This window comes from Molossus molossus, unplaced genomic scaffold (assembly GCF_014108415.1).
Source record: "Molossus molossus isolate mMolMol1 unplaced genomic scaffold, mMolMol1.p scaffold_m16_p_4, whole genome shotgun sequence".
NCBI lineage: Eukaryota > Metazoa > Chordata > Mammalia > Chiroptera > Molossidae > Molossus > Molossus molossus.
The window spans coordinates 82,780,482-82,807,513 of record NW_023425377.1 but is presented as its reverse complement, the minus strand read 5'-3'; the positions used below and the strand labels follow the sequence as shown (position 1 = coordinate 82,807,513).

The 27,032-nt window shown below is 38.2% G+C and overlaps 2 protein-coding genes and 1 non-coding gene across 3 annotated transcripts in view; 1 reads left to right on the top strand and 2 right to left on the bottom strand.

Annotated features, from left to right (window-relative positions):
* Positions 1–365: 365 nt before the first annotated feature.
* On the bottom strand, positions 366–20,787 carry ESCO2 (establishment of sister chromatid cohesion N-acetyltransferase 2). The gene is made up of 10 exons (XM_036240224.1): positions 20,732–20,787; positions 19,123–19,951; positions 15,013–15,106; positions 12,313–12,370; positions 9,443–9,569; positions 8,149–8,280; positions 6,456–6,545; positions 5,627–5,770; positions 3,923–4,098; positions 366–1,028 (listed from the first exon to the last, which is right to left on the bottom strand). Exons 1-10 carry the CDS (start codon positions 20,782–20,784, stop codon positions 896–898), a joined length of 1,836 nt encoding a protein of 611 aa, XP_036096117.1. The 5' UTR covers positions 20,785–20,787; the 3' UTR covers positions 366–895.
* On the bottom strand, positions 12,596–12,752 carry LOC118616660. The gene has a single exon (XR_004956644.1). It is a non-coding gene; the product is annotated as a U1 spliceosomal RNA (small nuclear RNA).
* Positions 20,788–23,758: 2,971 nt separating the features above from the next.
* The window catches only part of CCDC25 (coiled-coil domain containing 25), a 47,506-nt gene continuing 44,232 nt past the window's right edge, over positions 23,759–27,032 (top strand). Inside the window, 2 exon segments of the mRNA XM_036240460.1 lie at positions 23,759–23,789; positions 23,792–23,932. Of these exon segments, the coding sequence (XP_036096353.1) occupies positions 23,759–23,789; positions 23,792–23,932 (172 nt within the window).

The following is a 27,032-nucleotide window of genomic DNA, read 5'->3' as shown; positions in this document are numbered from 1 at the left end:
TTACATCATGTCATGTTCTCTGACCTATTAGCCTAGATATTTACTCACTAACCTTGGTTCTGATATACATTTTGTTAGATGTCTTAGAACAAATAAGATGTATTTTAGACATGCAAAAAAAAATTAAATGTAACCATATAAATCATCTAATCCCAAGTAGGTATCCATTTTGTTGATGATTTCAATTACCAGTAATAAGTTTACTAAAGATAAGTAGCACAATTAGAATACTCATACACCAAAAATTAAACGACAGTAGTGCAATTACTGAGTACAATCTTAATTAAATCTGGTGAGAACTTTTAAAAATATTAAAACATGAAGCTAGAGAACTCTGTTCAACATAAAAGGATATGGAAATCTTATTCTTTACCATATTACCCTATTACAAACTAGAAATTTAAAACACTTTCTAAATATATTCAACTGAGCTGCTACCTATAAGGTGAGAATTCTGTGTACAGAATTCAGGAATTACCTTTAAAAATTGGGCATGGAAATTATTTGTCTTTAAATTTCCCTGTTTGCTTCTGATTTAGATCATCCTGGTTCAAAAGTGCTTTATTAAAGGTAAGTGGTCACATTTCTGTGGCCTTGCTTTGTCAGGGTTCCTATGTAAGAGGAAAATACTTTTCCAGTTATATCTACAAAGTTTCATAATTAAGGACTCAGAGTTCTAGTCAGTATACATCATCTAAAGATATTATCCTTTCTTTGAAACTCCAGATGATTTCCAACAAATCTATCCCTGACTTTTCAATTCATAAGGAACAAAACAGGTTTGTGTGTGTGTGTGCATCTCAGTATCTTTATTTTGACAGTTTCTATATAGTTATTATATGATAAGCTATCTTAACTCATCCATAAAGTAACTGTTCTTTAGTTGAAATTGGCTTTAACTATTAAAATTGTATACAAGGAAATTAGGGGTGTTGCAGTACTTGGTTGCAAATAACTTGCCATCTGGCGTTGGGTCAGAAAATGCTATTTCATCAATACTGAGAAAACAGCCAAACATGAAACGATTCCTAAAAAAAGAGGAAAAGAATTGTAACAATGGAATGAAAGGGAAATTTTGATTAAACATCAGCACATTTTAAAGCAATCTAAATATAAAAATTCAATCTCCTTAACTGCTCGATTAAAATCAACATTTTATTAAATGATAAAATGACAATGCTTTACATTTTAGAGATGAAAGTCTAATTATTTCCAAGTGAGAAAACTGAGGTCCAGAAAAAATTCTGCTGAGGCAAAGGGAATCATACAAACCATCTAGCTGACTCTAGGTAATTTATGGTAATGAGCAACTAATAGGAGGTAATATTGCTAATTAAAAGCCATAATTAAAACCAAAGAAACCTATCACTGATTTTAACCAATACTGTATTCTTTTAACTACACCACACAGTCAAGAGCTTTAAGAAGGCAAAAACTATTCTGCATTTTGACTACACCTCTCCTTGATCCAGGGCTCAATTAGGATTAAAAGTAATGAAATGGCTGAAAGAATTCAACAAAATTGAGGCATAGTCTATAAAGTAATTGGCCTGTATTCAAATTCTACAATGTCATAAAAGACGAAGCCTAAAAACTATTCTGCATTAAGGGAAATGAAGACTAAAGAGATACGATGACTAAGTGCAATATGCGATCCTGCACAGGGGGAAAAAATGCTATACAGGACATTTGAGACAAATGACAAAACTGAAATATGAACTATACATTAGACAAAAGCATTATATCAATATTAAATATCCTGAATTTGATCACTGAACTGTGCTTATGTAAGAGAATATCCTTGTTCTTAAGAAATATACACAAGTTCAAAGAATGTAAATGTTAAAACTTGATGAATCTGGGCAAAGGTACATGAGAGTTCTTTTTACTATTCTTACTACTCTTGTAAGTTTAAAATTACTTCAAAACTCAAAACTGGATTCAATTTGAAGTTAAGATAAAAGCTTTTGGTATCCTTACTAAATAATTGAATACAAAGTTTATTGGTAAATGTCCAAATCAAAATACTGGTTTGATTAGATAGTTCTTGTCTTTATTAGTGATACCAGCTATAGAAAAAACATTACGTATGTGAGCTTGAGTCCTAACTCTGGCCTTTTACTAGCTCATCAATGTAAGTTTGTACCTAATAATCCCATCTGAGCTTCAGGTGATTCTTATGTAAAATAACTAGGAATATTCTACTCTTGTGAGGATTTAAACACTGCCTGTATAGACAAGAGACAGTTCAGCCTAAGGCTCCTCCGTCCATGTTACTTGTATCTTCAACTCGGATGTGTGAGAAAAGACAGATATGTCCTCAAGTGAATGTGTTTTATATTTCTCCTTTCAGGGAAACTGGAGTTTTATTCATTATTGCTTAGTACACTGCCTTAGTACTCAAAGTATGATCCACAGACCAGCAACATTCAGTGTCACGTAAGAGCTTACTAGGAATGCACAATCTCAGGCCCCACCCTGACCTACTGAGCCACACCTGCATTTTAACAAGATCCCAAGTGATTCATATGCACTTTCAAATTTGAGAAGCACTAGTCTAGGTTAGATAGTGGTACTCCTCATATCAAATTCATGTATCTCTTAATATAAAATATAGAAAATAGAGGTATTTCATAATTAACTATCCAATAAAAATCTCTACAGACACCAATTTTTCTCACTGCTCCTCTTTATGGGTCAGTAGGATTATGACCAAAGATTGGATCCCCACAGTGGTCTGTAGTGTTCTTTCTTAAAAAACATATATAACTCAAAAGGCTAAAATAGTGCTACTCGAAGTGTGATTTTGGGTTTGGTCAAAGTGTGGTTGGTCACTGGTTTGTAATCTGTTATCAAGTATAGATGTTGATATCTATCAACAATCGAATCTACAAACAAAATGAGCAAGCAGAACAGAAACAGACTCACAGATACAGAGAACTTTTTTTTGTTGGTTGCCAGATGGGAGGGCAGTTATTCGAAAAAGATAAAGGGATTAGAAGTACAGATTGGTTGTTAGACTGATTAACCTCAAAGGGAAGCAGGGAGATAGGGAGGACACCAAAACACTTATATGCATTTATGCACAACCAAGAGTCACAGACAATAGTGTGGGGAAGGCAGGAGAGGGGGATGAAAGAGGAGGGGATCTGGGGGGGCGGGGAGGAGGGACATCTGTAATACATTCAACAATAAAGATAAGTTTAAAAAGGAAAAACAAAAGTATAGATGTCCAGAAAATAAGTGTTGTTTGTGAAATACACATCTAACCTAGATTAGGTAAATTAACAGCAAAAAATAAGCACATTTGTCACATTAGAAACTTTTTCCCCCCACTGATTTTTAGAGTGGAAGGGAGAGAGAGAGAGAAACATAGATGTGAGAGAGATACATTGATTGGTTGCCTCCTGAAGGACCCCACTGGCCAGGGAACGAATCTGCAACCCAGGCACATGCCCTTGACCAGGAATCGACCCTGTGACCCTTTGGTCCTCAGGCTTACGCTCTAACCACCGAGTCAAACTGGCCAAGACTAAATATTATATTTATTAAAATGTTAATTTTACATCTGTTGAATCAAATAAAATTAGGGCATTTTCCTGTTTTTGTTTTTCTATTTCATTTTCTAGCAGTTCATCTTCATTTTCTTTTATAAAGTATTGGTCAATAACAAATTAAACTAGTCTTTCACCATAGGTTGAAAAGCATTGGGTTAGAATGTTTCAGACCTGGAACGTTGTGCCCTAAACTGAGTATATTTAGTTTGGGGTTTTTTTCCCCCCAGTGCCAACACCTGCCTTATTTAGCCTGACTTAGATAGAATTTATACAGAAGTATCTTATCAACATCATTCCCTTTGGGTCATGAACTAGAAAGGGTTCTTGGAAAGTTAATCCAGGTCTAAATCCATTTTATTTCTTACCTGAGAGTATCTACCAGTCGTCTTGCAATTCGCTTTCTTCTCTTCAATCTGAAGACCCAGATTCTACTTATCCCACAGACTGCAGGTACTGGTACATTTGAACATTGCCAAGCCCTGTGACATTCTTTAGAACTTGGGGATTCTGCACCAGTTGGTTCAGACAGGACACGGAAGGCCTACAATGATATAAAGAAGCATCTAGAGTTAACAATACAGATCAGTTTACATTTGGTTTTGAAACCATTTCTTAAACAAAACAAGAATCTAAAATTAATCTTATACCTTCACATAAAATGTTAAAATTCTTTTAGTTATGGAGTTCTTGTTCTTTTATAGTCACACAGTGCTTGAAAAAATACTAGCGGTGTTGAGATATTCCCAACATGCCACTGTATTACATACCATTATGAAATTTCCCTCTTTTATTAAAAAAAAAAAAGTAAAACAACAGACTCTGACTTATAGTACATAAAGTACATAAATGTCTCCCATTCTCTCCAGCCTAAAATGTATATATGATATTTTTAAAAACTGATAACACAATGAAGATTTTTACAAGTTAACTATGAAATTTGGTTGGCATTTAGGATTTTTAAGAAAACTTTTTATTTTGAAATAATTATAGGATCACAGGAAGTTGAAAACTAGTAGAGAGGACCTGTGTATCCTTTACCCAGTTCCTCCCAAGGGTTACATCTTCCATAACTATGGTACAATACCAAAACCAAGAAATTAACCTGGGTATAATATATGTGTATAGTTTCACGACAGTTAATTACACTTGTATACATTATTCATTTAACCACCATCACACTCACAAAAATCTTCCTCTTTACCTCATTATAACCACACCCATCTTTACCCTCCATCAAAATGTGTAAGATAAATTTATGCTAGCTTCATTTCAAGATGTATTGAGATAATTATTTTTAAAAGGAAGTAGACATAAGTGTGGAATATAATACAGTTAGGTAAAAAGAACACATTTAACTATAAATTCTAGTTAAAGGCAAAAACTACATCTTTCTATTCTAGAATGAGGGTTGGCAACTTTTTTCTGTAAGTGGCCAAATTATAAATATTTTAGACTCTTTGAGTCATGTGGTGTCTGTTGCACTCATTCTACCCTGCCATTGTAGCACAAAAGCAACCACAGGTAATATAGAAATGAATGAGCAGGCTATGTTCCAATAAAACTTCATTTACAAAAACAGGTGGCAACCACATTTAGCCTACAGGCAAGTTTACTGACTCCTTTTCTAGAACATTGCTAATTAGTACCTAAACTAGGTTCTAATTAAGGGACAAATAATGACTTTTGCACTAAGCCACATATTCAATAACTGGGCTCTATAGATTTGCTTATTTTAAATCACTATACTTTATAGCCCAGGTATAAAAATTACTATAAGGACATAAGACCTACTTATCCTACTTAGGGCAAAATACCAAATATTAACAGAAATAAATAACTCCAATTATGCATATGATCAAGGATGTCTTAGTAGGGGAAAAAAAGGTCATTTATGGTAGTAGTCTTAAAAGCTATTGAAATTTCTCCCAACTACTTTATTTTGGTCACAAATTATGCCAAAATTTCGGCCCCAAGACCTCTAATCATTTGCTTTACTGGATAAAACTGCATGGCACCGACTGCCAGCGATGGCCGGGTACAGATGCCAAAATTTAAGACTTATAACATACCTGTTTGATGGGTTCTGCAATTAAACACCCTACTACTTTCTTTTCATCAGATATAAAGAGAAAAGTTTTGGTTTTGTCTGGACATCTGGGAACAACTTGTTGGAAGCCCAATTCACTATCGACAAGTTCTTGCACATCTTCTACCTAATGATGTAAAAAATCAAGAGGTGAATTTGTTTTAAAAAGTACAACAGAAACTATATATAATTATATATACAAAATTTATGATTACTATAATTTTAGAATCTTTTACCTCTATTTCCTAAATTTATATACCCCACCGCCGAATTATTTCACTATTGACGCGTGTATCTGCCACTTTGGAAACAAGGTTTTAAGAACCTATTTTCAAGAGCACTTTCAGTAGAAAGAAATTCAGACTCTTGGGAGGGAGAAAAGGATTAGGAAGTGCCAAAACAGATTTTGTTTCAGTTTTATTCATTGTTCGCTGGGGCTAAACATCCAGCCCAAGAAACACAGGCAACACTAATAGAAGAAAAAGACTCTAGGGCCATTCATCTCTCCACAATGAAAAGTAACATCTTTCACAAGTGCAAAATAAAGGAAAAGGATAAGTTGTTGTCTTTCATCTCCAACTGCCATTCCTTTATTTGTCTTGTAATTTTGAGTTTAGTTTTGTAAGAACTAATATGAAAATCATCCTTACATATGTACCACAGTAGATGATCTATCAGCAAAGGTATTTTACACTTCAATATAGTGATTTTTTAGTGGGGGAGGGGGAAGGAACAGAAGAACAAGGATTAAAAAAAAACTCATGTTCCATAGCCAGCCCCATAAAAAAACAAAAAAAGCAATTGCTCCGTACCTTTTTGATAGCGTAACTTGGATCATGTGGCAGGACCAACACAATTTTCCCATCCCAAAATTCTGCTACAACACGTTCTTTTTTCCAGCCCTGCCAAAAGAAAAAAGTTACAGTTTAACTTGAAGAGGGAAAAAACCTCGAAACATTAAATAATTTAGTCTGGAGAGGACAAACAGAACAGTAAATGATATTTAAAAAGATAGAACAAAATCCAACTACAGTCATCCCTCGTTTATCGCAGTTAATCTGTTCCAGACTCTAGCGGTTGCACCTGGCGTTGAAGGATTCCTGGGGTGCTCGAATACATAGGCCTACAGTCCATATGTATAGTAATTTTAATTTTTTTGTTTTGTTTATTTTTGCATTTATCTTCACATAGATGGGGAGGGAGAGAGACAGAAACATCGATGTGAGAGAGACATCGAGTGGTTGCCACCCACACAACCCCAACCAGGGCCGGGGACCAGTACGTGCCCTTAACAGGAACCGAACCCAGAACTCTCTGGTCTGCGGGTCGATGCTCTAACCGCTGAGCCAAACCGGCCAGGGCTAATTTTAATTGTAATACAGGGGTGTATAATTGACTCAGACGACCGAGCGCACGCTGTATCATTTTCACTGTCTCAATCAACTTTTTTTTTTTTTTATCCTCACCTGAGGATATTTTTCCATTTTTTGCACAGATAGAGTGAGAGGGAGAGAGAGGAAGGGAGAGAGTGAGAAACATCGACGTGAAGGGACACATCGAGTGGCTGCCACCCGCACGACCAACCAGGGCCGGGGACAAACTGCAACCGAAGTACGTGCCCTTAGCGGGAACCGAACCCGGGTCTCTCCAGACCGCAGGCCGACGCTCTAACCGCTGAGCCAAACTGGCCAGGGCTCAATCAACTTTTTAATGAATATATTTGAAACAACCACGACAGAGTGAAGCCGCCAAAGTTGAAGCGCAAAGTGGTGAGGGACAACTGTAAAACAATGGGGGAAAGGGAAATAAAAGATGCCAAAAACAAAGTACCTGTCTCCAAGAGGCTGACACCCTATTGGGAGACATGTACATATATAATCTATCATGAAACGAGGCAAAGTCAAATAAGTGCTCCTCATAGGAATATGTGGGATCCATCAAACACACTAACTTGGAAAAACTTAAATTATTAGGGCGGGAAAGTAGAGGAGGGACAGGTAAATAAATCAGGCTAAAAATATAATGAAGGTATGAACTACGACAATAAAAACAGGGTAGAAAAAGGATACATTTGAGTAGTAGGTACAATCATAAAGATAAGGCCAACAATAGGATGTATTTGGACTAGAAAGTTATTTGATAGAGACCTCTCCTCTCAGAAAAGAAAAGGCTTGGAGAAGTCATAAAAAAGCTGTTTTCTAAGGCTATCTTTAAAGAAGAAATTAAAGTGTGTGTGTGGGGGGGAAATCCTCAAGTCTTTGAATTTTGTATCTTGACTGTCCAGCCCTGTTCAAAAAGCAAGAGGTAAGAATGCAGGGTATGTACTTAACCTAAAACAATACCTCTCTTATATTAGGACAGATAGTTTAAAATGGCACTTTTACAAAACTGCAGATGACAAAACATTTATGGGTATGGAGATCTTTCAATATTTAAGCAAAAGAAATGTATCTTTTAAAGCAGTTTTACTTTTAGAACAAACTGAAAGACTATTGTTTGACTTACTGGGTATTTGATTCCCTCCAGAAACCTGTGGTGATGCTGAACATGCTGCAGCTCATCTTCAGGGTTGGAAGCAGTATAGATCATGCCACAGGACTTGCACATGGTCGCTCCAAAATGTTTCTGACCTGCGTCCTATTAATGAAGGAGGGAGGGAGCCATCTAAATGTATCACAAATAGCTCTACAGTTAGTTCATGTAACCATTCATTCAAATTTCTCCTTATTTTTCTTTTACGCTGGCACAAGTGAAATACTAAATGAAAGAAACAAACTTTCAAACAAAATGAAAGAAAAAAAGACCTAAAAATGCAGTAAGTGAATAAAAGAAATGGAACTATCTCTTAAAATGGACAGTGTAAGAAAAAAAAAAAAAAAAATCAGACTCTTTAGCTAGATAGAACCATAGTTCTAAGAAGAAATAAGATTAAATCATAAAATTTATAGCTAAGATGAACAATGGAAACTTCTTTATTAAGCTCTTAAATAGAGACCTCAAAGCCCTGGCCAGTTTGGCTCAGCGGTTAGAGCATCAGCCTGCGGTCCGGAGACCTCAAAAAGCCTTTATTTCAAAGAGGAAGGGCAAAAATTTTAGGACTTCTCCATTCATTATAAATATATTTTCCCCTTAAGTGTTTAGGAATATCAAAATTCTTTGCCCAAAGAGTTGACAAAAATAAATATAATACATAATTAAAGTTAAGGGAAAGCGCAGATAAATGAATGAATACAGGAAAGTCAGGAATATTCAATGCCATGGCTTATTAACTAACCCCCACTCTATCTCATAAGACCTTACTTACTGCTACTGAAAATACCAGGTTTTGCACAGTCTAATAAGGGGCTGGCAAACTTTTTTTGTAAAAGGCCAGATAGTGACTATTTTATGCTTTGCAGACCATACATGATTTGTCACATATTCTCCCCCCCCCCAACCTTTTAAAAATGTAAAAGCCATTTTAAGCTCACAGGCCATGGTCCAGATTTGGCCCATGGTCATAGTTAGCCAAACCCAGGTCTAACACAATGTAGCTATTATCATTAAATCTTTTGCTGATCAGCAATCTTCCTTATCTGAAGATAACTCATTCATCAGCATTCTGCTAAATTACTAGCATTGCCCAACATTATCTATTTGAAAATATACCTGACTAGCTTTAAATGCTGCCACTACAACAAAACTAGCCTTTACAAAACTCAGAATATCTATAATCCATGTTAACTATGCTAAGACGACATGTCTGATTTCATGTTCCATATGGGATGTACAGGAGGAGCTTTGTTTTGAATCTACTCACAATAATGAGCTGGTCTTTTGTTTCTTTATTGGTATCTCTGGTATTAATACTCTTCTGAGTATTGATTTGTTTCAAGAAGTTAGCAGGTGTGATGGATCCCACAGAAGACTGTTCTCCAACTAGTGATCTTGAAATGGAAAAGTTGATAAATATTATTTCATAATTTAAAATGTTTAAGGAATTACAATTAAAACTGATATGTATATAATATCTGCAGAGCATCTGACAATTTTTAGTGCTGTTTCTGGACAATAACTTGATAAAGTAATAGGACTAAGAACAATGAGAAACCTCAGACCCACTCAGAAAGGATCGGTAATTTACTCAGGGTCAAGTAACTAGTAAAGAATGATTTAAGACTCAAATCCTTGTCTTGTAACTCCAAATCCAAGGGATCAGATACACATATGCAGGATCTTGTTGTAATTTGACTTCACTTGTAAAAGATAATCTTTTGTTTGCTTTATCAAAGCTTAGGAAAATATTTACCCATGTAGGTATACAGAAATTCTTGGAATACATAACAATTAAGTAGACTAATATCAAAGCTCACGGAACCACAGGAGATCAGCCATCAGCAACTTTTTACTTGGGCGGTGGTTGAGTACTACATGCACTTGTCTTCATTCCTTTTAAAGCAGCACCCTACTATTCTCAAATTCTTAGGAAAAAAAAATTTTTGGCTTGATAGATGTTGAGGAAACCTTTTCCCATTGGGAAAGAATTTGGGATTGGCTTATAGAGGATGCAGACTGAAGCTCTTTTGGCCAAATTCAGCTAGCAGATAGGTTTTGAATGACTCACAGTGTTTAAAACTTTGGATTAGGAACCAATATTTTAAAAATCTAGAGATTTCACTTAAAAATGTGTATTTCCAATATTGCAAGAGACACTATAAGATCTCTATTTCTTCAAAGAACCTACTAGATGAAGCTAAACAACACATGCTTTTTTAGATGGAGCATGCATTCTACAGTTGGCTCCACTCTCCACTTAGCCTGGCTGGCTCTGTAGGCACTGAGTTTATAACCCTTGCCTTATGTTAAAAAGGACCTTGGTTTTCCAAAGAGCAAAGGAACAGATATCTCTAGAGAGTAGAAGTAAGAGAAAATATGCAAGGAAACAAACCAAGTACCTAAAGCAAGATATTCAAACAGAAAAAAACATAGTGAGAAAACACAGAAAAAAAAATCTAATACGTTAAGCCAAGCCAAGCTGTCTTGTGATCATTTAATTAGAATGACTTTCAAAGTGACTTCACAAACCTATGGTAAAACATATATTTATACCATGACCAATGGAGACACACACACACAGATAACTAAACAAAAACAAAAAAAAGTTTCACTAAACACACTATGTGAGAGATATATTCTTCCATTTAAATTCTGGATATAATGGCCTTAAACTGATTTGACAAGCTACTAATGGCAAATACCTGTAACATAGAAAACACTTGTCCAGGTTGCTGACACCCTCCTCTTTATGCAACCTTTGCTAAATGACTCAGGTTTTCCCATCCCAGCATGCATGACCACAATCTCCTTACTTCTATCTTAGCAATTTTAACTTTATTACATATATTTGTTTAAATGTCTATCCTCCTCTAATCATAGCAGGAGCATGTGTTATTTTTCTTCACATCTCCAAACACTCAGTCTAGTTCAATACCAGATAACACACTCTGGAAGTGTTCGCCAAGTGAAGGAATAAACAAAAACAAACAAACAAAAAAAGAATGTGAAACTGTGAACCCAGAGAATCTTAGTCTACCTAAGGTAAAGGTAATAGATTAAACCACAAGAAATTGATGATATCTGAACTTCTGGGTCCTACACAAAGAACAATTTCAAATGACTCAACTAACAGTATCCTAATATCTCTTTATGCTACATTAAAATATTTTATACACCTTTAGTAGCTAATTATGATAGATTTCAACCCTTAATAATAAACAGTCATGAACAAAGACATAGATGAGAAAAGGAAAATTGATAAAAATAGGACTATGGCCTTTGAAGGGGGAAAGTTGCCCACCCAACCCAATCTCTGAGGGGATTTAAGGTCAGGGGTCCCTAAGAATAAGAGAACTTAACTAGGAAGTTCCTTGCTCAATACCTGTAGTTATTTATCATCAAATGGGGAGAGAAGTACCAAAGCTGCTTAGGAAGATATTCAGACTAGAAGAAACGTCTTTTTCAGAGCTTTCCACCTATCATGCTCACATCTACCCATGCCTCCCCACATCCCACTCTTAGCTTTGAACAGGATAGTGGTAGCTTCAGCAGGGATTTATAATGTCATCAAGCTGTTGCAAATTACTTACTCTTCTGGCCAGAGTTTTCTCATCTATAAAATGGGGGTAATAATGGTACCTACATCATAAGTTGTAAATGCTCATTGAACATTAGCTATTATTCAAATATTATCACCCAGGGAAGGCAATATAGCCTAATGGACTTTGATTCAAATATGGATTCTAGTCCTGGTTCTCCCACAGAAGAGCTGCACAACTGTGGCTGAATAAGTAAGTTTCCTTAGAGAAAAATGAAAATCATAATAGTATCTTCCTTCTAGGTTGCTATGAGGATTAAGTGAGATAATGAATATAAACTACTTATGATGGCCCAGGTTCTATATAAAAATGTTAGCAATTATTATTATTCAAGCCCATAAAGATCTTTCTCTTTTCTGAACTCTTAGGTTCTTACGAAGTTTCTATGAAAGGATATGACTTCATCTTCTATTAAAATCCCCTTAGTGGAGATGGAAAAATTGCTCTCCAAATTAAATAGTATAAAGAAGAAAAAGAGACCCATAGGACTCATAATTAAATAATCACTGAACATTAAAATAAGAGCAATTCCTACCTTTTTGTATTGACTGAAGACGCACTGAAGATGGAATAGACAATGGACTCGGGAGAAACTGGTAGGGGAAAAACAGGACAATAATTTATATTACAAAATAAACCCAAAGCTTTGTATCTTAAAAATGTAAAAGCTAATAAAACCAAAATACATTACTTAACATCAAGACTTAACAGTATTCAAGATAGTATGATATTGGCAAAGAGACAAATAAATAGATCAATGGAACAAAATAGCCTAAAAACAGACCCATGCAAATATAGTCAACTGACTTTTTCCCCACAGTGGGAAAAGGAAGTCCCCCACTAGCACAAATTATGAGTTGAGTTTCCCACATTTGGGGAAATCACAGGGGTCAGCACATCCAGCGTGCAATGGATAAGCCTTGCCCTGGGAAAACCACCTTCGTGATCATGGTATCTCCTCTGCCAGGTAAATATAGTCAACTGGTATTTGACAATAAGGCAAAGGTACTTCAATGGAAAGAGGACAGTTGAACAAATGGTGCTGAAACAATTGAATATGCATATGCAAAAAAAATGACAACATACATATATACCTTAGCTCAAAATGGATCACACATTTAAATGTAAAATATGAAACTATAAAACTTCTACAAGAAAATATAAGAGAAAAATCTGCATGAACCTGGGTTTGGTGCTAAGTTTTTACATAAAACACAAAAAGCACAATACAGGAAAGAAAAATTAAGTTGGACTTTATCAAATTTCAACTTTTTTGCTCTGCAAAAAAAATACTTAAGAAAATGAAAGGACAAGCCAAAGACTGGGACTAAATACTTGCAATCATATTTCTGATCAAGGATTTGTATCCACAATACAAAACAAAAAAACGTTTACAACTCAACAATAAGAAAACAATCCAATTTAAAATGGGCAAAAGGCCCTGGCCCCTTTTCCTCAGCGGTTAGAGTGTCGGCCCTCAGACTGAAGGGTCCCAGGTTCAATTCCTGGTCAAAAGCAGACTTGATCCCTGGGCCTGGTCAGGGTCGTGTGGGACAAAACCAATCAATGTTTGTTTATTTTCGCCCTCCCTTCCACTCTATCTAAAAATCAATGGAGCCCTGGCCAGTTTGGCTCAGCGGTTAGAGCGTCGGCCTGCAGTCTGGAGAGACCCGGGTTCGGTTCCCGCTAAGGGCACGCATCTCGGTTGCAGTTTGTCCCCGGCCCTGGTTGGTCGTGCGGGTGGCAGCCACTCGATGTGTCCCTTCACGTCGATGTTTCTCTCTCTTTCTCCCTTCCTCTCTCTCCCTCCCACTCTATCTGTACAAAAAATGGAAAAATATCCTCGGGTGAGGATAAAAAAAAGAAAAAAAAAATTAAAAATCAATGGAAAAATATCTTTGGGTGAGGTTAACAAAAAAATAAAATAAAAATGGGCAAAAGATCTGAATAGATAGTTCATCAAAGACACAGATGATAAACACAAAGAAAATTTTATAACTACTGTAAATAGAAAGCCATCATTTTTCTGTTACATGTTCCATTATATCAGTAATAGCACAACCACGGGAAACATAATGCATACTAAATACTTAGCATTGCCTGGTACATATTCAGCACCCAGTAAATACTAGCTATTACCATTATGAACAATCATTATATACAAATATGTATATAAATATATGTATTTCTTAAATTATATGTATATATACAATTAGATCCTCTAGCAGGGGTCGGGAACCTTTTTTCTGCCAAGGGCTATTTGAATATTTATAACATCATTCAAGGGCCATACAAAATTATCAACTTAAAAATTAGCCTGCTATATTTGGTCAGGTGAGGCATGTGATGTTAGCTGGTATTGATTTTGCAAGCCTTATACAGGCCAGACGTTCCCCACTCATGTAAGACTATTGCTCCAGATTATGCTTTCAGTTGTTATATGTATATGTATATGTATATATATTTGTTTTCTTCCTGTATATAGTCAGTATGTCTACTCTTAGAATTTAAATTTATTTCAAAATTTATAGATATAACCAACGAAGTAAAGTTACCAAGAACCTAGTTAGTAAATAAAATGTTAATTAACCTCTTTATAATTTCATAGTTTAGTAAATACTGTTTAATTGAACAATGACACCATAATTTGGTAATAGAATTTCAAAATGAAGAGGAATTTAACAATTGAGACTAACCCCTTACTTTAGAGATCTCTTCTCTAGATCACAGAGTTAATTAGTGACAGACCTAGACAAAATCCCACGGTTCCTGATGCCCAATTCAGTGTCCTTTCTATAGCTCAGTAAATTCTGCTCATATTTGGGCTTTGATCAAATATATAAGATAAAATGTTTTTAGCCCTTCCTATTATTTAGGGTAAAAGATAGGCAGGGTAGATATGAGAATACCCAATTCTAGGGTGTTTAAGTAACTTGGCCACATCCCATAGACCAATTAAGCATCAATATTTTGTCATAAGTTCCCAGCCTAAGGTCTCCTTGTCTCCTTCTTTTAAAAATGCATTGCATTAGAAACCCCCCACCCAAAACCAAAAACAAAATGCACTGCATTGCTTACCACACAAAATAATGTCACCAAGATAAACACAAAGATACAAACACAGGCACACATACTAAATATATAAAAAAAAATTATTTTATATGATTTTATATTGATGCATGTAATAAAGCAGTATCATAAGTCAATAAGCTCATTTTGAGAAGTTTGCTCTTACCTGCCTTATTCTCACTGTGAGAATCTTCTGAAGGAACATACTTATTTTCATCAAGCTTATGTTCCCTTGAAGAAACTACTCCACTTGATAAATCCTGAAGATAATGAATAGGTAAAATTAAAGACAACCTGTAATTCTTAATCATTTTCCATTTAGTGAATGAATTCCAATAGATCTCTATCTAAAACAAAATATCTAGTTTATTATGAATTATTTTATAACATGATTTTAAATCCTCAATTTTCAGCCTATTTTAAGGAAAATTCCTTCTATATTTATAAGTGTATATAACCTTTTATTTTATTTTTATTTATTTAGTTAATCCTCACCCAAGGATATTTTTCCACTGATTTTTAGATAGAGTGGAAGGGAGAAGGGAGGGAGTGGGGGAGGGAGGGAGAGAGAAATAGAGAGAGAGAGAGAGAGAGAGAGAAACATCGATGTGAGAGAGATACATTGATTGGTTGCCTCCTGATCAACCTGAACCAAGGCCAGGGATTGAACCTGCAACCCAGGTACAAGCCCTTGACCAGAATTGAACCAGAGACCCGTTGGTCTGCAGGCTGACACACTAACTGCTGAGCCAAACTGGACAGGGCTGTACATAACCTTTAAAAAGAGTGTGCATATCTAAGTCTTTAATTTGTCACCCTATCAAAAATGATGATGATGGCAGAATGAAGATTATAGAACATCCTTTCTATAATAAATTGAACAAAAAAATTAGTAAAAATAGCAAAAATTTTCCTAGTGGCCACCAAACTGGAAAGGGACAACCTTTTTTTTTTTTTTTCAATCCTCACCCGAGGACATTTTTTGATATTTTGTTCAGATAGAGTGAGAGGGAGAGAGAGAGAGAAACATCGACATGAAAGCGACACATCGAGTGGTTGCCACCCACATGACCCAACCAGGGCTGGGGACAAACTGCAACCAAGGTACGTGCCCTTAGCGGGAACCGAACCCGGGTCTCTCCGGACCGCAGGCCGACGCTCTAACCGCTGAGCCAAACCGGCCAGGGCGAAAGGGACAACCTTTTGTCATAAGGTTTAAAAACAGGCAGCCAAGGAAAGAAAAAGAACATTCTGAAATAGTTGGAGAGGCTTTTAACTCCCACTTTTGGGGCAGTAGCTAGGAAGTGGGAAAAGCAAAGTAGAAAAAAATTCTGACAAATTTTACTAACACTACTAATTTGGTGAAACTTAGAGAATATATAGCTTTGGGAAAAGGAAAAAAAACCAAAAACGTTTGCTTAGAGCAGAACTGCTATTCAAGACCATAGTATCTCAGTAGAGATGGGACAACTCGTCAATATACCATTTCTCAGGGCTGCATAAGGAGTTGGGGAAAGGCTATGTACCCAATAATGAAAACAGGATTCACCCCTCGCTAGTAGAGATGAATACTATTAGTGGCTATTTAACAAAATCTCCAGAGAGGAGAGCCTCGTTCCACAATTTAAGATGCGTAAAAACACAGCTTCTCAGACTGATGACAACTAGACAGAATCTAATATCCAGCCCCTTAAAATGAAGCTCAGAAAATGAGGCAGAAAAGAGTGGTGCAAGAATTTGTCATGTCACTGTACCAAACAGATATAGAGAATACTAACCAGGAGATGGCTAGGTGCTCCACTTTGTTCACTGGATTGAGAATTAATTTTAGCTTAAATTGTCACACATATTTTTAAAAACGGAGACAGATTTATATACAGTAAAGTGCACAGATATAAAGTATACAGTTTGATAAATTTTGATAAACTTATATACCCATGTAATCTAAATTTAAAACCCCCATCAAGATATAGGTTTGGACCCTGGTTGGTTTGACTCAGCGGTTAGAGCATCGGCCCAAAGACCAGAGTCCCAGGTTCAGTTCCCCCTAAGGGCACGCACCTTGGTTGCAGTTTGTTCCTGGACCTGGTTGGGGTTGTGTGGGTGACGGCCACGCAATGTGTCTCTCACACATCGATGCTTCTCTCTCTCTTCCTCCCTCTCTATCTGAAGATAAATGCAAAAATGTCCTCAGATGAGGATAAAAAAAAAAGATAAAGGTTTGGGGGTGCGGGAGAGGGCAGGCTGGCAGAAACAATATAAGGAATTGGTAGAATTAGATTGTCATTGCTTAGCCACGAGAACATACTCTATTTAACAATATATAACTAGCAATACTTGAGAAACAGGAAGAAACATTTATAATATTTATAATGGGAACTACAAACTTAAATGCCTATAAGTGCAGCAGGTAAGTAAAATTAATAGCAAAACAAAAAGAGCAGAATAGTAAAAATAAGAGCAAAACTAATCTAAATAGGTATACGTGTGCTGATATAGTGAAGGGAAATGAAGAACCCATATGTGTCAAAATGGTAACCCGATAACTCTGTTCTGAGAGATTATTGCCATGCAGAAATGAGGGCTTAGCTTTGCCAGACCTCAATTTTTCATGAAACACTAGAAATCTGTTCTTACATTTAAAAAAAGAATGCTTGCTCAAAAATTTTAAATACAATAGAGGCCAAGCAAAACATTCATGGCTGGATTTTGTTCACTGGTCACCAGTTTATAATCTTTGCCAATGAGATTTAAAATTTAGGTGGCTACAAAAGGTATGATCTGGGATTGAATTTGAGAGGAGGCAATTAAGAGAACAATGAGAGGAAGTAGGTGAGGAGATAACAGACTATAAAAAGTTTGAATTGCTCAATATATAAGTCTCAGAGTGTACTGGGCAGTCTGTGAAAGCCTATCATTTCTCCTGCTGCAAAGACTGTAATGAGTATAAGTAAGTGATCATAGACATGGAAGCCCCAAACTGAAAAACAGCCTTTCTTAAAGCCTGCTGCCTCAATTGCTTTCTGTCCCTAGTTACCTGAAAAACAAAACAAAAAACCTTTCTCTGATGAGATTACTAATAGGAAGTCAACAGTAGAAGGGGTAGACCTATATTGTCTATAAGTGGCTAATGAGAATTTGCTAGAACTGGCTAGTCCCAACTGAAATATGCTGCAAGAGAAAAAAAAGGACTTAGTATAAGAAAAAAAGGTAAAATATCTCATTAGTAACATTAAATACTGATTACATTAAAATGGTAACACTTAAAATATATTGGGCTAAACTTTTTAAAATATGGCCAGAGAAAGATTTAAATTACATGCAGTTGGTATTCTATTTTTTTTTTTATCCTCACCTGAGGATATTTTTCCATTTTTTGTACAGATAGAGTGGGAGGGAGAGAGAGGAAGGGAGAGAGAGAGAGAAACATCGACGTGAAGGGACACATCGAGTGGCTGCCACCCACACGACCAACCAGGGCCGGGGACAAACTGCAACCGAAGTACGTGCGTGCCCTTAGCGGGAACGGAACCCAGGTCTCTCCAGACCGCAGGCCGACGCTCTAACCGCTGAGCCAAACTGGCCAGGGCTGGTATTCTATTTTTATCAGACAGCCCTAATCTGGGCTATGTTAAATTTATAAGCAAGATCAAAAAGCACAGACTGGCAACCATGAAAACATACTACATACAATAAACAAAAACCCAACTAACTACATGTTAACAGTGATCATCTCCAAGTAGTAGGTTTACAGAAAATACATTTTTTATATTTTCTGTATTCTCTAAATTTTCTAGAATAATCTAGTACTTCAAATAATAAGCTAGCCCTGGCCAGTGTGGCTCAGTTGGTTGGAGCATGGTCCCAAACACCAAATAGTAAGCTCAAACAAAAAACAATATGCTCATACTCTAAAAATCTACTACATGAATTTTGTTATTTCTACTTTCTAAAAACACTGACTACATATAAGTTGTTAAGCTTCTCTGGACTGTAGTTTAGTCATGAGGGAATTTAATAAAATGTACACCTTAATGCCAAGTTAATGTTGGTAGGCTTCCATAAGCCAAAAAGGGAAGAAATGTCCCATCTTTCTATCCTGCCTTTAAATTCTTTCTAGTGATTAAAGTATACTATTTGGTTTTATAAAAAGCAGTCCTCCAGACTGCAAAGAAAATACAACTTTGTTCAATTATGTTACACATGTAGTGTGTATATTGAAGTTTTGTTCTATAGCCAACTTAATTTTTAAAATAGTATATTTAGTTTTCTTTACCTTTTTTAATTTATCTTCATTGTTACTTCTTGTACCCAGCAGCTCAATGTTCAGTTCCTTTTCTTGTAATAAGCATTTTGGCACTTGCCTTGTCTTAAAACTTTCTCTTTCATTGACAGTCTCTACATCAAAATCTTTAATCACTTCCGATTTATTCTCTTGGGTGAGTCCCAGTAATGGCTTATTTTCCAGGGATGGTTTTCTAAGAGATGATTTTTTCCTAACAAAAAATGCCGCTCCACCCTGGATTGTTACTTGTGGTTTGACTTTTTGGCTTAGAACTCGAGGAGCATTCAGATTATTTTCAGCTGAATAACAATTGTTCTCTTTCTCTATAATTGGTTTGTAGGCCACTCGATTTTGCTTGGAATTTTTAGAATTCTTTGATACAGGCTTGATGCACTTATAACTTGGTTGGCACTTAGCAGTTAAATTCTTCTGTGGTTTTTTCTTCATCTTCTTGGAGCGGACTGGTTTTTCCTGCATTTTTTCTGTCACACTGGGAAAAGACTTATCTTCATTATTAGTTTTTAGACAAGTGGATCTACTCTCTTTTATCATTTTTCTCTCCAATGGATTGAGGTAACACTTGTTTTTGTTGTAAAAGGATACCGTAGACACACAAGATTTAAAAGGTGAACCTTGATTTGCAGATAGAAATCTATCTTTAGTTGTTCTAAGCCGACTTGAAATGAAATGGCCTTGTTGAGGGCCATGCACCTTTTCTTTATTTTCATCACTGCTTTGGCAAATGTGTTTATTAGGTGATGAACATATATTTTCAGTCAAGTCCAAAATTAATTTCTTTGATGGAATGTCTGATAATAGGCTATAAAAAGAAACAAAGTCCATTGATAAGAATTGTTATATTCAATATTCAATAATATTCAATATTTTATGTCAATCTACTGCTAAGTAGTAAACAATTTGACCTATAGGTCACACTAAAAAAACAATACATCCTCTCCACCAAACATCCATCCATACACATTACCTATTAGTTTAACAGTAGGATTCTCAAGTTCTGTTTTTACCAAACACAGCATTCAAATATTTTTCAAAAGACAGTGTTTGTGAAAACACTGTTTACATAGAAGCTTTGAGATACATGTGTATGTGTGCATCTGTGTTTTAAAATCTATTTCAAAGTCCTGGCCATATACAAATTACAGCCCATATACTTTGCTTGAGTGGCTACAAGTCCCCTAACATGATTAATTCTATGTAATTAGGGCCTATTCTGTGGGGAGTAATTTATATCTGGTGTAACACGTAGGAAGTACGGAGTACACAGTCTTTCTAGGACTGCTTACAGCCGAGCATCTACTGTATGTAAAACACTACGTTAAGTATTACCAAGCAGAAAGGAGCAAGGTAATGAAAGATTTGACATACATTTCGAAGCCATAGTAAACAGCTCTTTCTGTGATTCCCTGCAAAAGCATAATTAATTATGAAAGCTTATAGTCGTTCCAGACTAGAATTAGAATACAAAATATTACTATAGCCACAAGAAGTAGGCCAGTGGAAGAACGGAAATTTTAAGAGAAGGTAAGAAAGGAAAGCGAATTTCTTTTTTAAGAGTTTCCCCCCATAGGATGAGACTCACTTGTCACAGTTCAAAGAGTTCTGCTTCCTTTTCCTTGGAGTAAAAGCTGGCATCTTCTTAACTGAACTCCTAAAAGCAACAGGACAATTATAACAACCAAATTCCTCCGATGTACATAACAACCCTTACGTCAAAATTATACCTTTAAGAGTTTGAAAAAGTGTTCAGACGGGGATGGTCCATCAAGATCCAAGAAAATTTTATTATTATTTTTTTTTTTTAAAGAAGCAAATCACTTGAAAAGACTGAAACTATGAAGGTAAAAAAAAGGAAAGGAAAAACACTACCTCACAGTAGCATTAGGACAGGAAATACAAGCAGGGACAGTACCTATGCTTCGAGCTGGAAAATGATCCTACCAAAAAGAAAGTGTCTTGTTCCCGCTCAGGGCAGGCTGTCCGTCCCCTCTGAGCAGCCTGGTTAATCCATACCCAGGGCAAACTTCACGGCCCCGCCGAGCCGCCATCGCCCCGCCGCCTGAGACGCTGCCCTGGCTTCCATCCCGTCTACGCTTCCCCAGTGTTCCACTTTTCCTGTTGGTGTAGCTGGTTTTCCACAGCCCGGCTAGCCAATAAAGCGAACGTTTTTATCGTCCATGAGTCCAGCGAGGAAACGGGGGAAGCATAACCCTCTGTTTCTCTAGCCGAGCAGCCTGGACCCCGGAGCTTGTCTCCTTTCCTACAACGCCCTGACCTCCAAGGCGGCTGAGGATAAGCAGTCGCGCAGCCTAACTCCCGAGCAGACGGCACGCTGCCCGGCAGCCGCTTCCCCTCCCCTTCCTGCGGGCCGGGTCTACTTGTTTATATGCCACAGTGCGATCTCGACGGTAAGCAAACTGAAAGACCAGGGTCTCTGGGGATTCGTGTCCGGCTGCGGCTTGAGGGAAGACCCTTCTCAGGCTGGACGAGGAAAAGAATACCTTTCAGAGCAAAAACAAAACAAAACAAAACTCCGGCGTCGCGAAGATGGGAACCCAGTGACCTGGAGGTGCGGAGAACTGGCTGGGAGCTCGGTCTCCAGCCGCCGGCGCGCGAAGCCTGGAACAAAAGTTCTGTTTCCCTTGACATCCACCCCAGCACGTTCTACAGAACCCAGGTTCGCCTCAGAGCTCCAACCCACGCCTCAGCCCCCGGCAGCGATTACCTGCACCTCAGAGCCGGCGACCTCTCCTCCGTCAGGCCGGTAGCTCTGCCGCTGTATTCAAATTATCGCGCGCCAGGCAAGGCTGAAGCTATTGCGTTCTGATTCGCCGCCTCTCAGCGCTTCCAGAAACTGGCTCGATGATTGGTCACATATTGGCTACTGCCCCTCCCACTCAAGGGGCGGTCTCCAAGAGTCTCCCGCCCTTGGGAGGCGAAACCCTCCCTTCGGAAAACCTTGCCATCCACTATCCCTCGCGGCCAAGCCGGGGTTCCATTCCCCGGGGCGTGCTTAGGTGCATTCTGGGAATTGTAGTTTTCCGTAGAATAAAGGTGCCCGCTTGAACATTCTGGGGTCACTTGGTGTAAGAAGATTTTGTAAAGTAGCCTATCCGAGATTCTCGTGGCAGTTACATTTTAAATTTGAAGCTTTAGCGTTAAACTTTTGTAAGATGTAGGTTTCTAGCTCATTTAAAAACTTTTTTTCAAGTTAAATTTTAAAATTTAAATCATGGCTATGTGCCAGGTATTCCTGTTTCATTTCATTTATTTTTTTATCCTTGACATTTTTCTAATTTTTGTTCAGATAGAGTGGGAGGGAGAGCGGGGAAGAGAAACATCACCACATCGAGTGGCTGCCCGCAGGACCCAACCAGGCCGGGGACAAACTGCAGCCGAGGTACCTGCCCTTAGTGGAACCGAACCCGGGTCTCTCGGGACCGCAGGCCGACGCTCTAACCGCTGAGCCAAACCGGCCAGGGCAGTTTCATTTACTTTACATCACAATATGTGAAATTTGCATTATCATTCCCATTTTACAGAGAATAAAACCGAAAACAATGACTATTTGCAGGACATCACTAGGTTCTTGCTTTGGAGAGCTGGCACGTTCCTAAAGCACTCCTGGATGGTTAGCTGTCGCCTTTATCTTTGTGCGACCAGCTCCTGGCACTCTCTCTGGGACATTTTTAGGTCTAAACAATCTTAAGCGATGCACTCAACTTCACAGAATGAAGTCGGTCGGAATGAAACAAGAGAAATAGGTCAAAGCTAGGGAATGTGTGAGCTTTAGGGGAGTAAGGTCATGACCGCAGGAAGATGTCCGAGGTTCACAGCTCTGGAGTTTGCCCCGTCTTCCAGGTAACAGTTGGCGGATTTAAAGGCAGAACAGTCCTAGTCCAAGTCTAAGAGGCGTATTGCCTGTGGGGAATATTACTAACAACTCACTCCTAACCCTTTCCTATTAACTTATTTAACCCTAGCCGAATTATCTATGAATTACCTGCCCTACTCATCTTCATTGTGCAGATGAAGTAAGTGTAGTACAGAGGTGCCCAAATATGCGCTTTACAAGTGGAGCTAGAATGACAATAGTGAAGGAACTTGAGTTCATTAAAAATTTAATGAACTAAGAAATGTCAAGTACCGCGATTGGCGCAGTCAACACCCGGCCTTGAAGAAGCCGACAGTTTTCTGCCCGCGGGGAGCCCATGTGGGTGTGAGGGGAAGAAGATAACCGCCCCTGGGTGAAGGCTCTGAAAATAAAGGTAGCTAAAGGCATTTTTCTTTTAAAATGATGGTATTTCAACGGGGTGGGGGAAGGTAGAAGTGGGTATGGGGGATAAATGGTGATGGAGACTTCAGTTGGGATGGTGAACACACAATACAAATACAGATGTATATTACACAATTACCCCTAAAACCTATATAATTTTATTAACTAAAATCGTCCCAATAAATTCAATCAAAAGGGAAAGGAGTCGGCGTTTCCCCCAGCTCTGCGGTCGCCCGTTGTCCTGGCACCCCTCTCCCACCCCTGGAATACCCTAGCCTCCGCCAACACCCGCCTCCTCGCCAGCATCAAAGATGGCGCCGGCAGGCCGGCGTTATGACGCGACCCAACGTCCGCCGGAAGTGCACGGGGCGCTCCAGGGACCCGGCGGCCTCGGCGTCTGCTGTCCAGAGCTTCGAGAACTGGGTGCTGCAGCGCCACACTGGAGTGGCTGCACCGCCGCCGAGATCATGGTGTTCTACTTCACCAGCAGCAGCAGCAGCGGCAGCGGTGAGTGGGCGCCGCGACCTCCGGGCTCCCTGCTCCACGGTGCCTGGGGTTTCCGAAGCCGGGAACCCCCAGGCCGTCGCGGAGCTTGGACGTCGTCCTAAAGCGCCTCCTCCGCCTTGGCTGCCTCTTCCCGCGCCCCCTCGGTCCCCTGCGGTATCCGTTCCTGTGGTATACGTCCCTGTGGTCCCCGAGTGCCCCCTCATCAGCCCGGGGGGCGCGGAGGGACTCCCCGTCTGCGGTCTTTGCACCCGCGAGTGTCCTCTCGCTTCAGCCGGGAAGACCTCCGTCGTTACCTGGAATGGGGCAGTGTGTGGGCTTCTCCACGCCCCATTTCAGGACTCCACCCCCCACACACCCGTGGCCTTTATTCTGGCTGTGCCCTGGTAATTATGCACTTTGATTTAAGGAAGAAAAAACAGGAGACACCTGCCAACAACTCTTCCTTAAGGCAAGCACGCCTTACCCTTCCAGGAAAGGGCTGCAGGGGCTGGGATGCAACAGGAAGCAGTGAAAAGACCCTAGTATGGTAATAAAGCCACTCACTGGGCAGAATTGATGTCCCAGGTCTTGAAAAGTGACGTGTGATGATGTTTCTGATTTGTCGTTGGCAGTCAAGGAAAGGGTGCTGTTAGTTCCCAAGAAACGCAGTGTCTAGACTTCGTTTCCCTGCTTGTTATTCCTTTTGCTAGAATCCACCCCCAGTTTACTGCTACACCCTGAAGACAGCCCTGGCTTATCTTTTTCAAATGCCTGTCCCGACCGGGCTCCCACCCAGGGATTACTAAGGTATGCCTCTTCGGGGACCCCCTCCGTGGATACCTTTGGCATTGCAGTTATGGTATTAAACGCTGTCTGCTTGAGCTAGAGTGGAAACCCCTTGAAGACAGGGACAGGATCTCCTTTATCTTTTTCCCTAGCATAGTGCCTGGCTCATAATGGTTACTCAGTAGATGCTTGTTGAGTAAATAAAGGTTACCTGTTTACTTAATCATAACACACTATTTATTGCGCTGTTTCTGCTTGCTTGTGAAAGGTGAGCTCCAGGTTGTTTGTGTGGGTTTGAATAGGGTGGTACTTTCTCTTTGGAGATGAGAACATTGAGGCCCAGAGAAGTTGTAGGTAACAGACCCCCACAACCACCCCTTCTACTCAATTACACTGTCACATCTCATTATTCTTCTCAGTAGTTTAGACTTCCACGGTGTGCCATGTGCTATTTCTCTGCCTCTGTAGATTTGGTTTGTCTTACCCATATTATTAAAATTACTAGACACAAAATTCAAACTAGCCTGAAAAAAATCATTATAGGATGCTGATAGCATTTTCAATCCTTCCTCTGTCTTGTTTTCCTTTCTCTGTCATAAGATAACTTGAGCATCTCTTTGTAGCTTCTCCATTCAGAAAAGTCCCCAACAACATAGATACCTCTACAAGCTCAGAAGGGAATTAAAAGTACTGGCAGGGTATACAGGTAATACATGTAATAAATGTATTTTATGCTAGCTGCTTTAGTCTACTTAAAGCTATTCCAAATTCTTTGAGCACTAGTCATACATATATAGGTGTCCTTAATAGAACTGAGTACTTTAGCAGATTTGTGGATCATATTTTTCTCATTGGCTTCCATGATAATATCAGAACTGCCTCCTGTTGGAAAAATATTTAGCCTCTAAGTCTAATAAAACTACGCTTGTGCAGTAAATCTTTAAAAATGCAAAGTTAATGGAAAAATTATAACTTTTCCAGTGAAATAGTTAAACAACATATACCAATATGGAAAATAACTTGAAATGCAGAGTCTTCAGGAAATGAATTTGTACAGATAGCCAAGCTTTTCAACTAAGTGGTTACTGCATAAAACTTTTTTTTTTTTAATGGGGAGAAAGTCGACATGCATCAAGAGGTCGCCAGTTCGATTCCCAGTCAGGACACATACCCCCAGGTTGTGGGCTTGATCCCCAGTGGACGGGGCATGCAGGAGGCGGCAAATCGATGTTCTCTCTCATCGATGTTTCTATTTCTCCCTCTTCTTTCCTCTCTCTCTACAAATCAATAAAGAAAAAAAAATTTTTTTTAAATAAAAATGGGGAGAAAAATCTCAATAGAAAGTATTTGCCTTTCCTTTTAAGATTAGTATCTCTGACTAAAATCTGTTCAATTCTATTCTTGTATGCTTTCTCATAATGGCATAATGAAACATTAGCTTTGTGTCAGATTTAATACCATCTGTTTCATGGACCCACAAAATACCTGCACTTTGCTCGTTGAGTCCACTTGTACTTTTAGTACCTTTTAATAGCATCGTTGGGGTTGTGCGCCCCCGTTGGGGTTGTGCGAGAGGCAGCCACTCGATGTGTCCCTTTCACGTGGATGTTTCTCTCTTTCTCTCTTCCTCTCTCTCCCTCCCTCTCTATCTGAACAAAAATGGAAAAATGTCCTTGGGTGAGGATAAAAAAAAAATAGTGTCTATTTTAGGATAGATCCTTCTGTAAATTATGAAATTATCACAGAGCCTCTAAAGTTGGATTGGTTGCTACACCTGAATCAGGTATCTTCAAGATGACTAGTTCCCATACTAATCAACCCTATTATTAGGGTGAGAATAACAGCAGTAAGATAATTCAGTTTATTTTTCTTTTATCTTTTAAAACATAGACAGGAGTTTTAATTCATACTTCTTGCTCATTTTTAATTTAAATTTTCTATTTTGACATAATTTCAGTCTTTCAGAGAAGTTACAGGAATAGTAAAAGATTTCCTTTATATCCTTCTCTTAGATTCCCCAAATTCTGATATTTACCTTTTCTAACCAAATTCTAACCTTTGCCTTATTTTAAATTCCCTCTTCTCTCTCTCTACACACACACACAATTTTTTTTCCTGAACTGTTTGTTAGTACATTGCATTTTACCCCGAAATACTTAGTATTTTTTTTTCCTAAAATCAAGGATATTCTCTTATTAAAAGACATTCTTCATTAGCAAATTAGCATTGCAACAATACTATCATCTAATCAGCTTTTACTCAGTTTTCATCTGTGTCCTAATAATGTATTTATAACAGGAAAATTCAGTTGTCATTCATTTACTCTTTAGTCTTT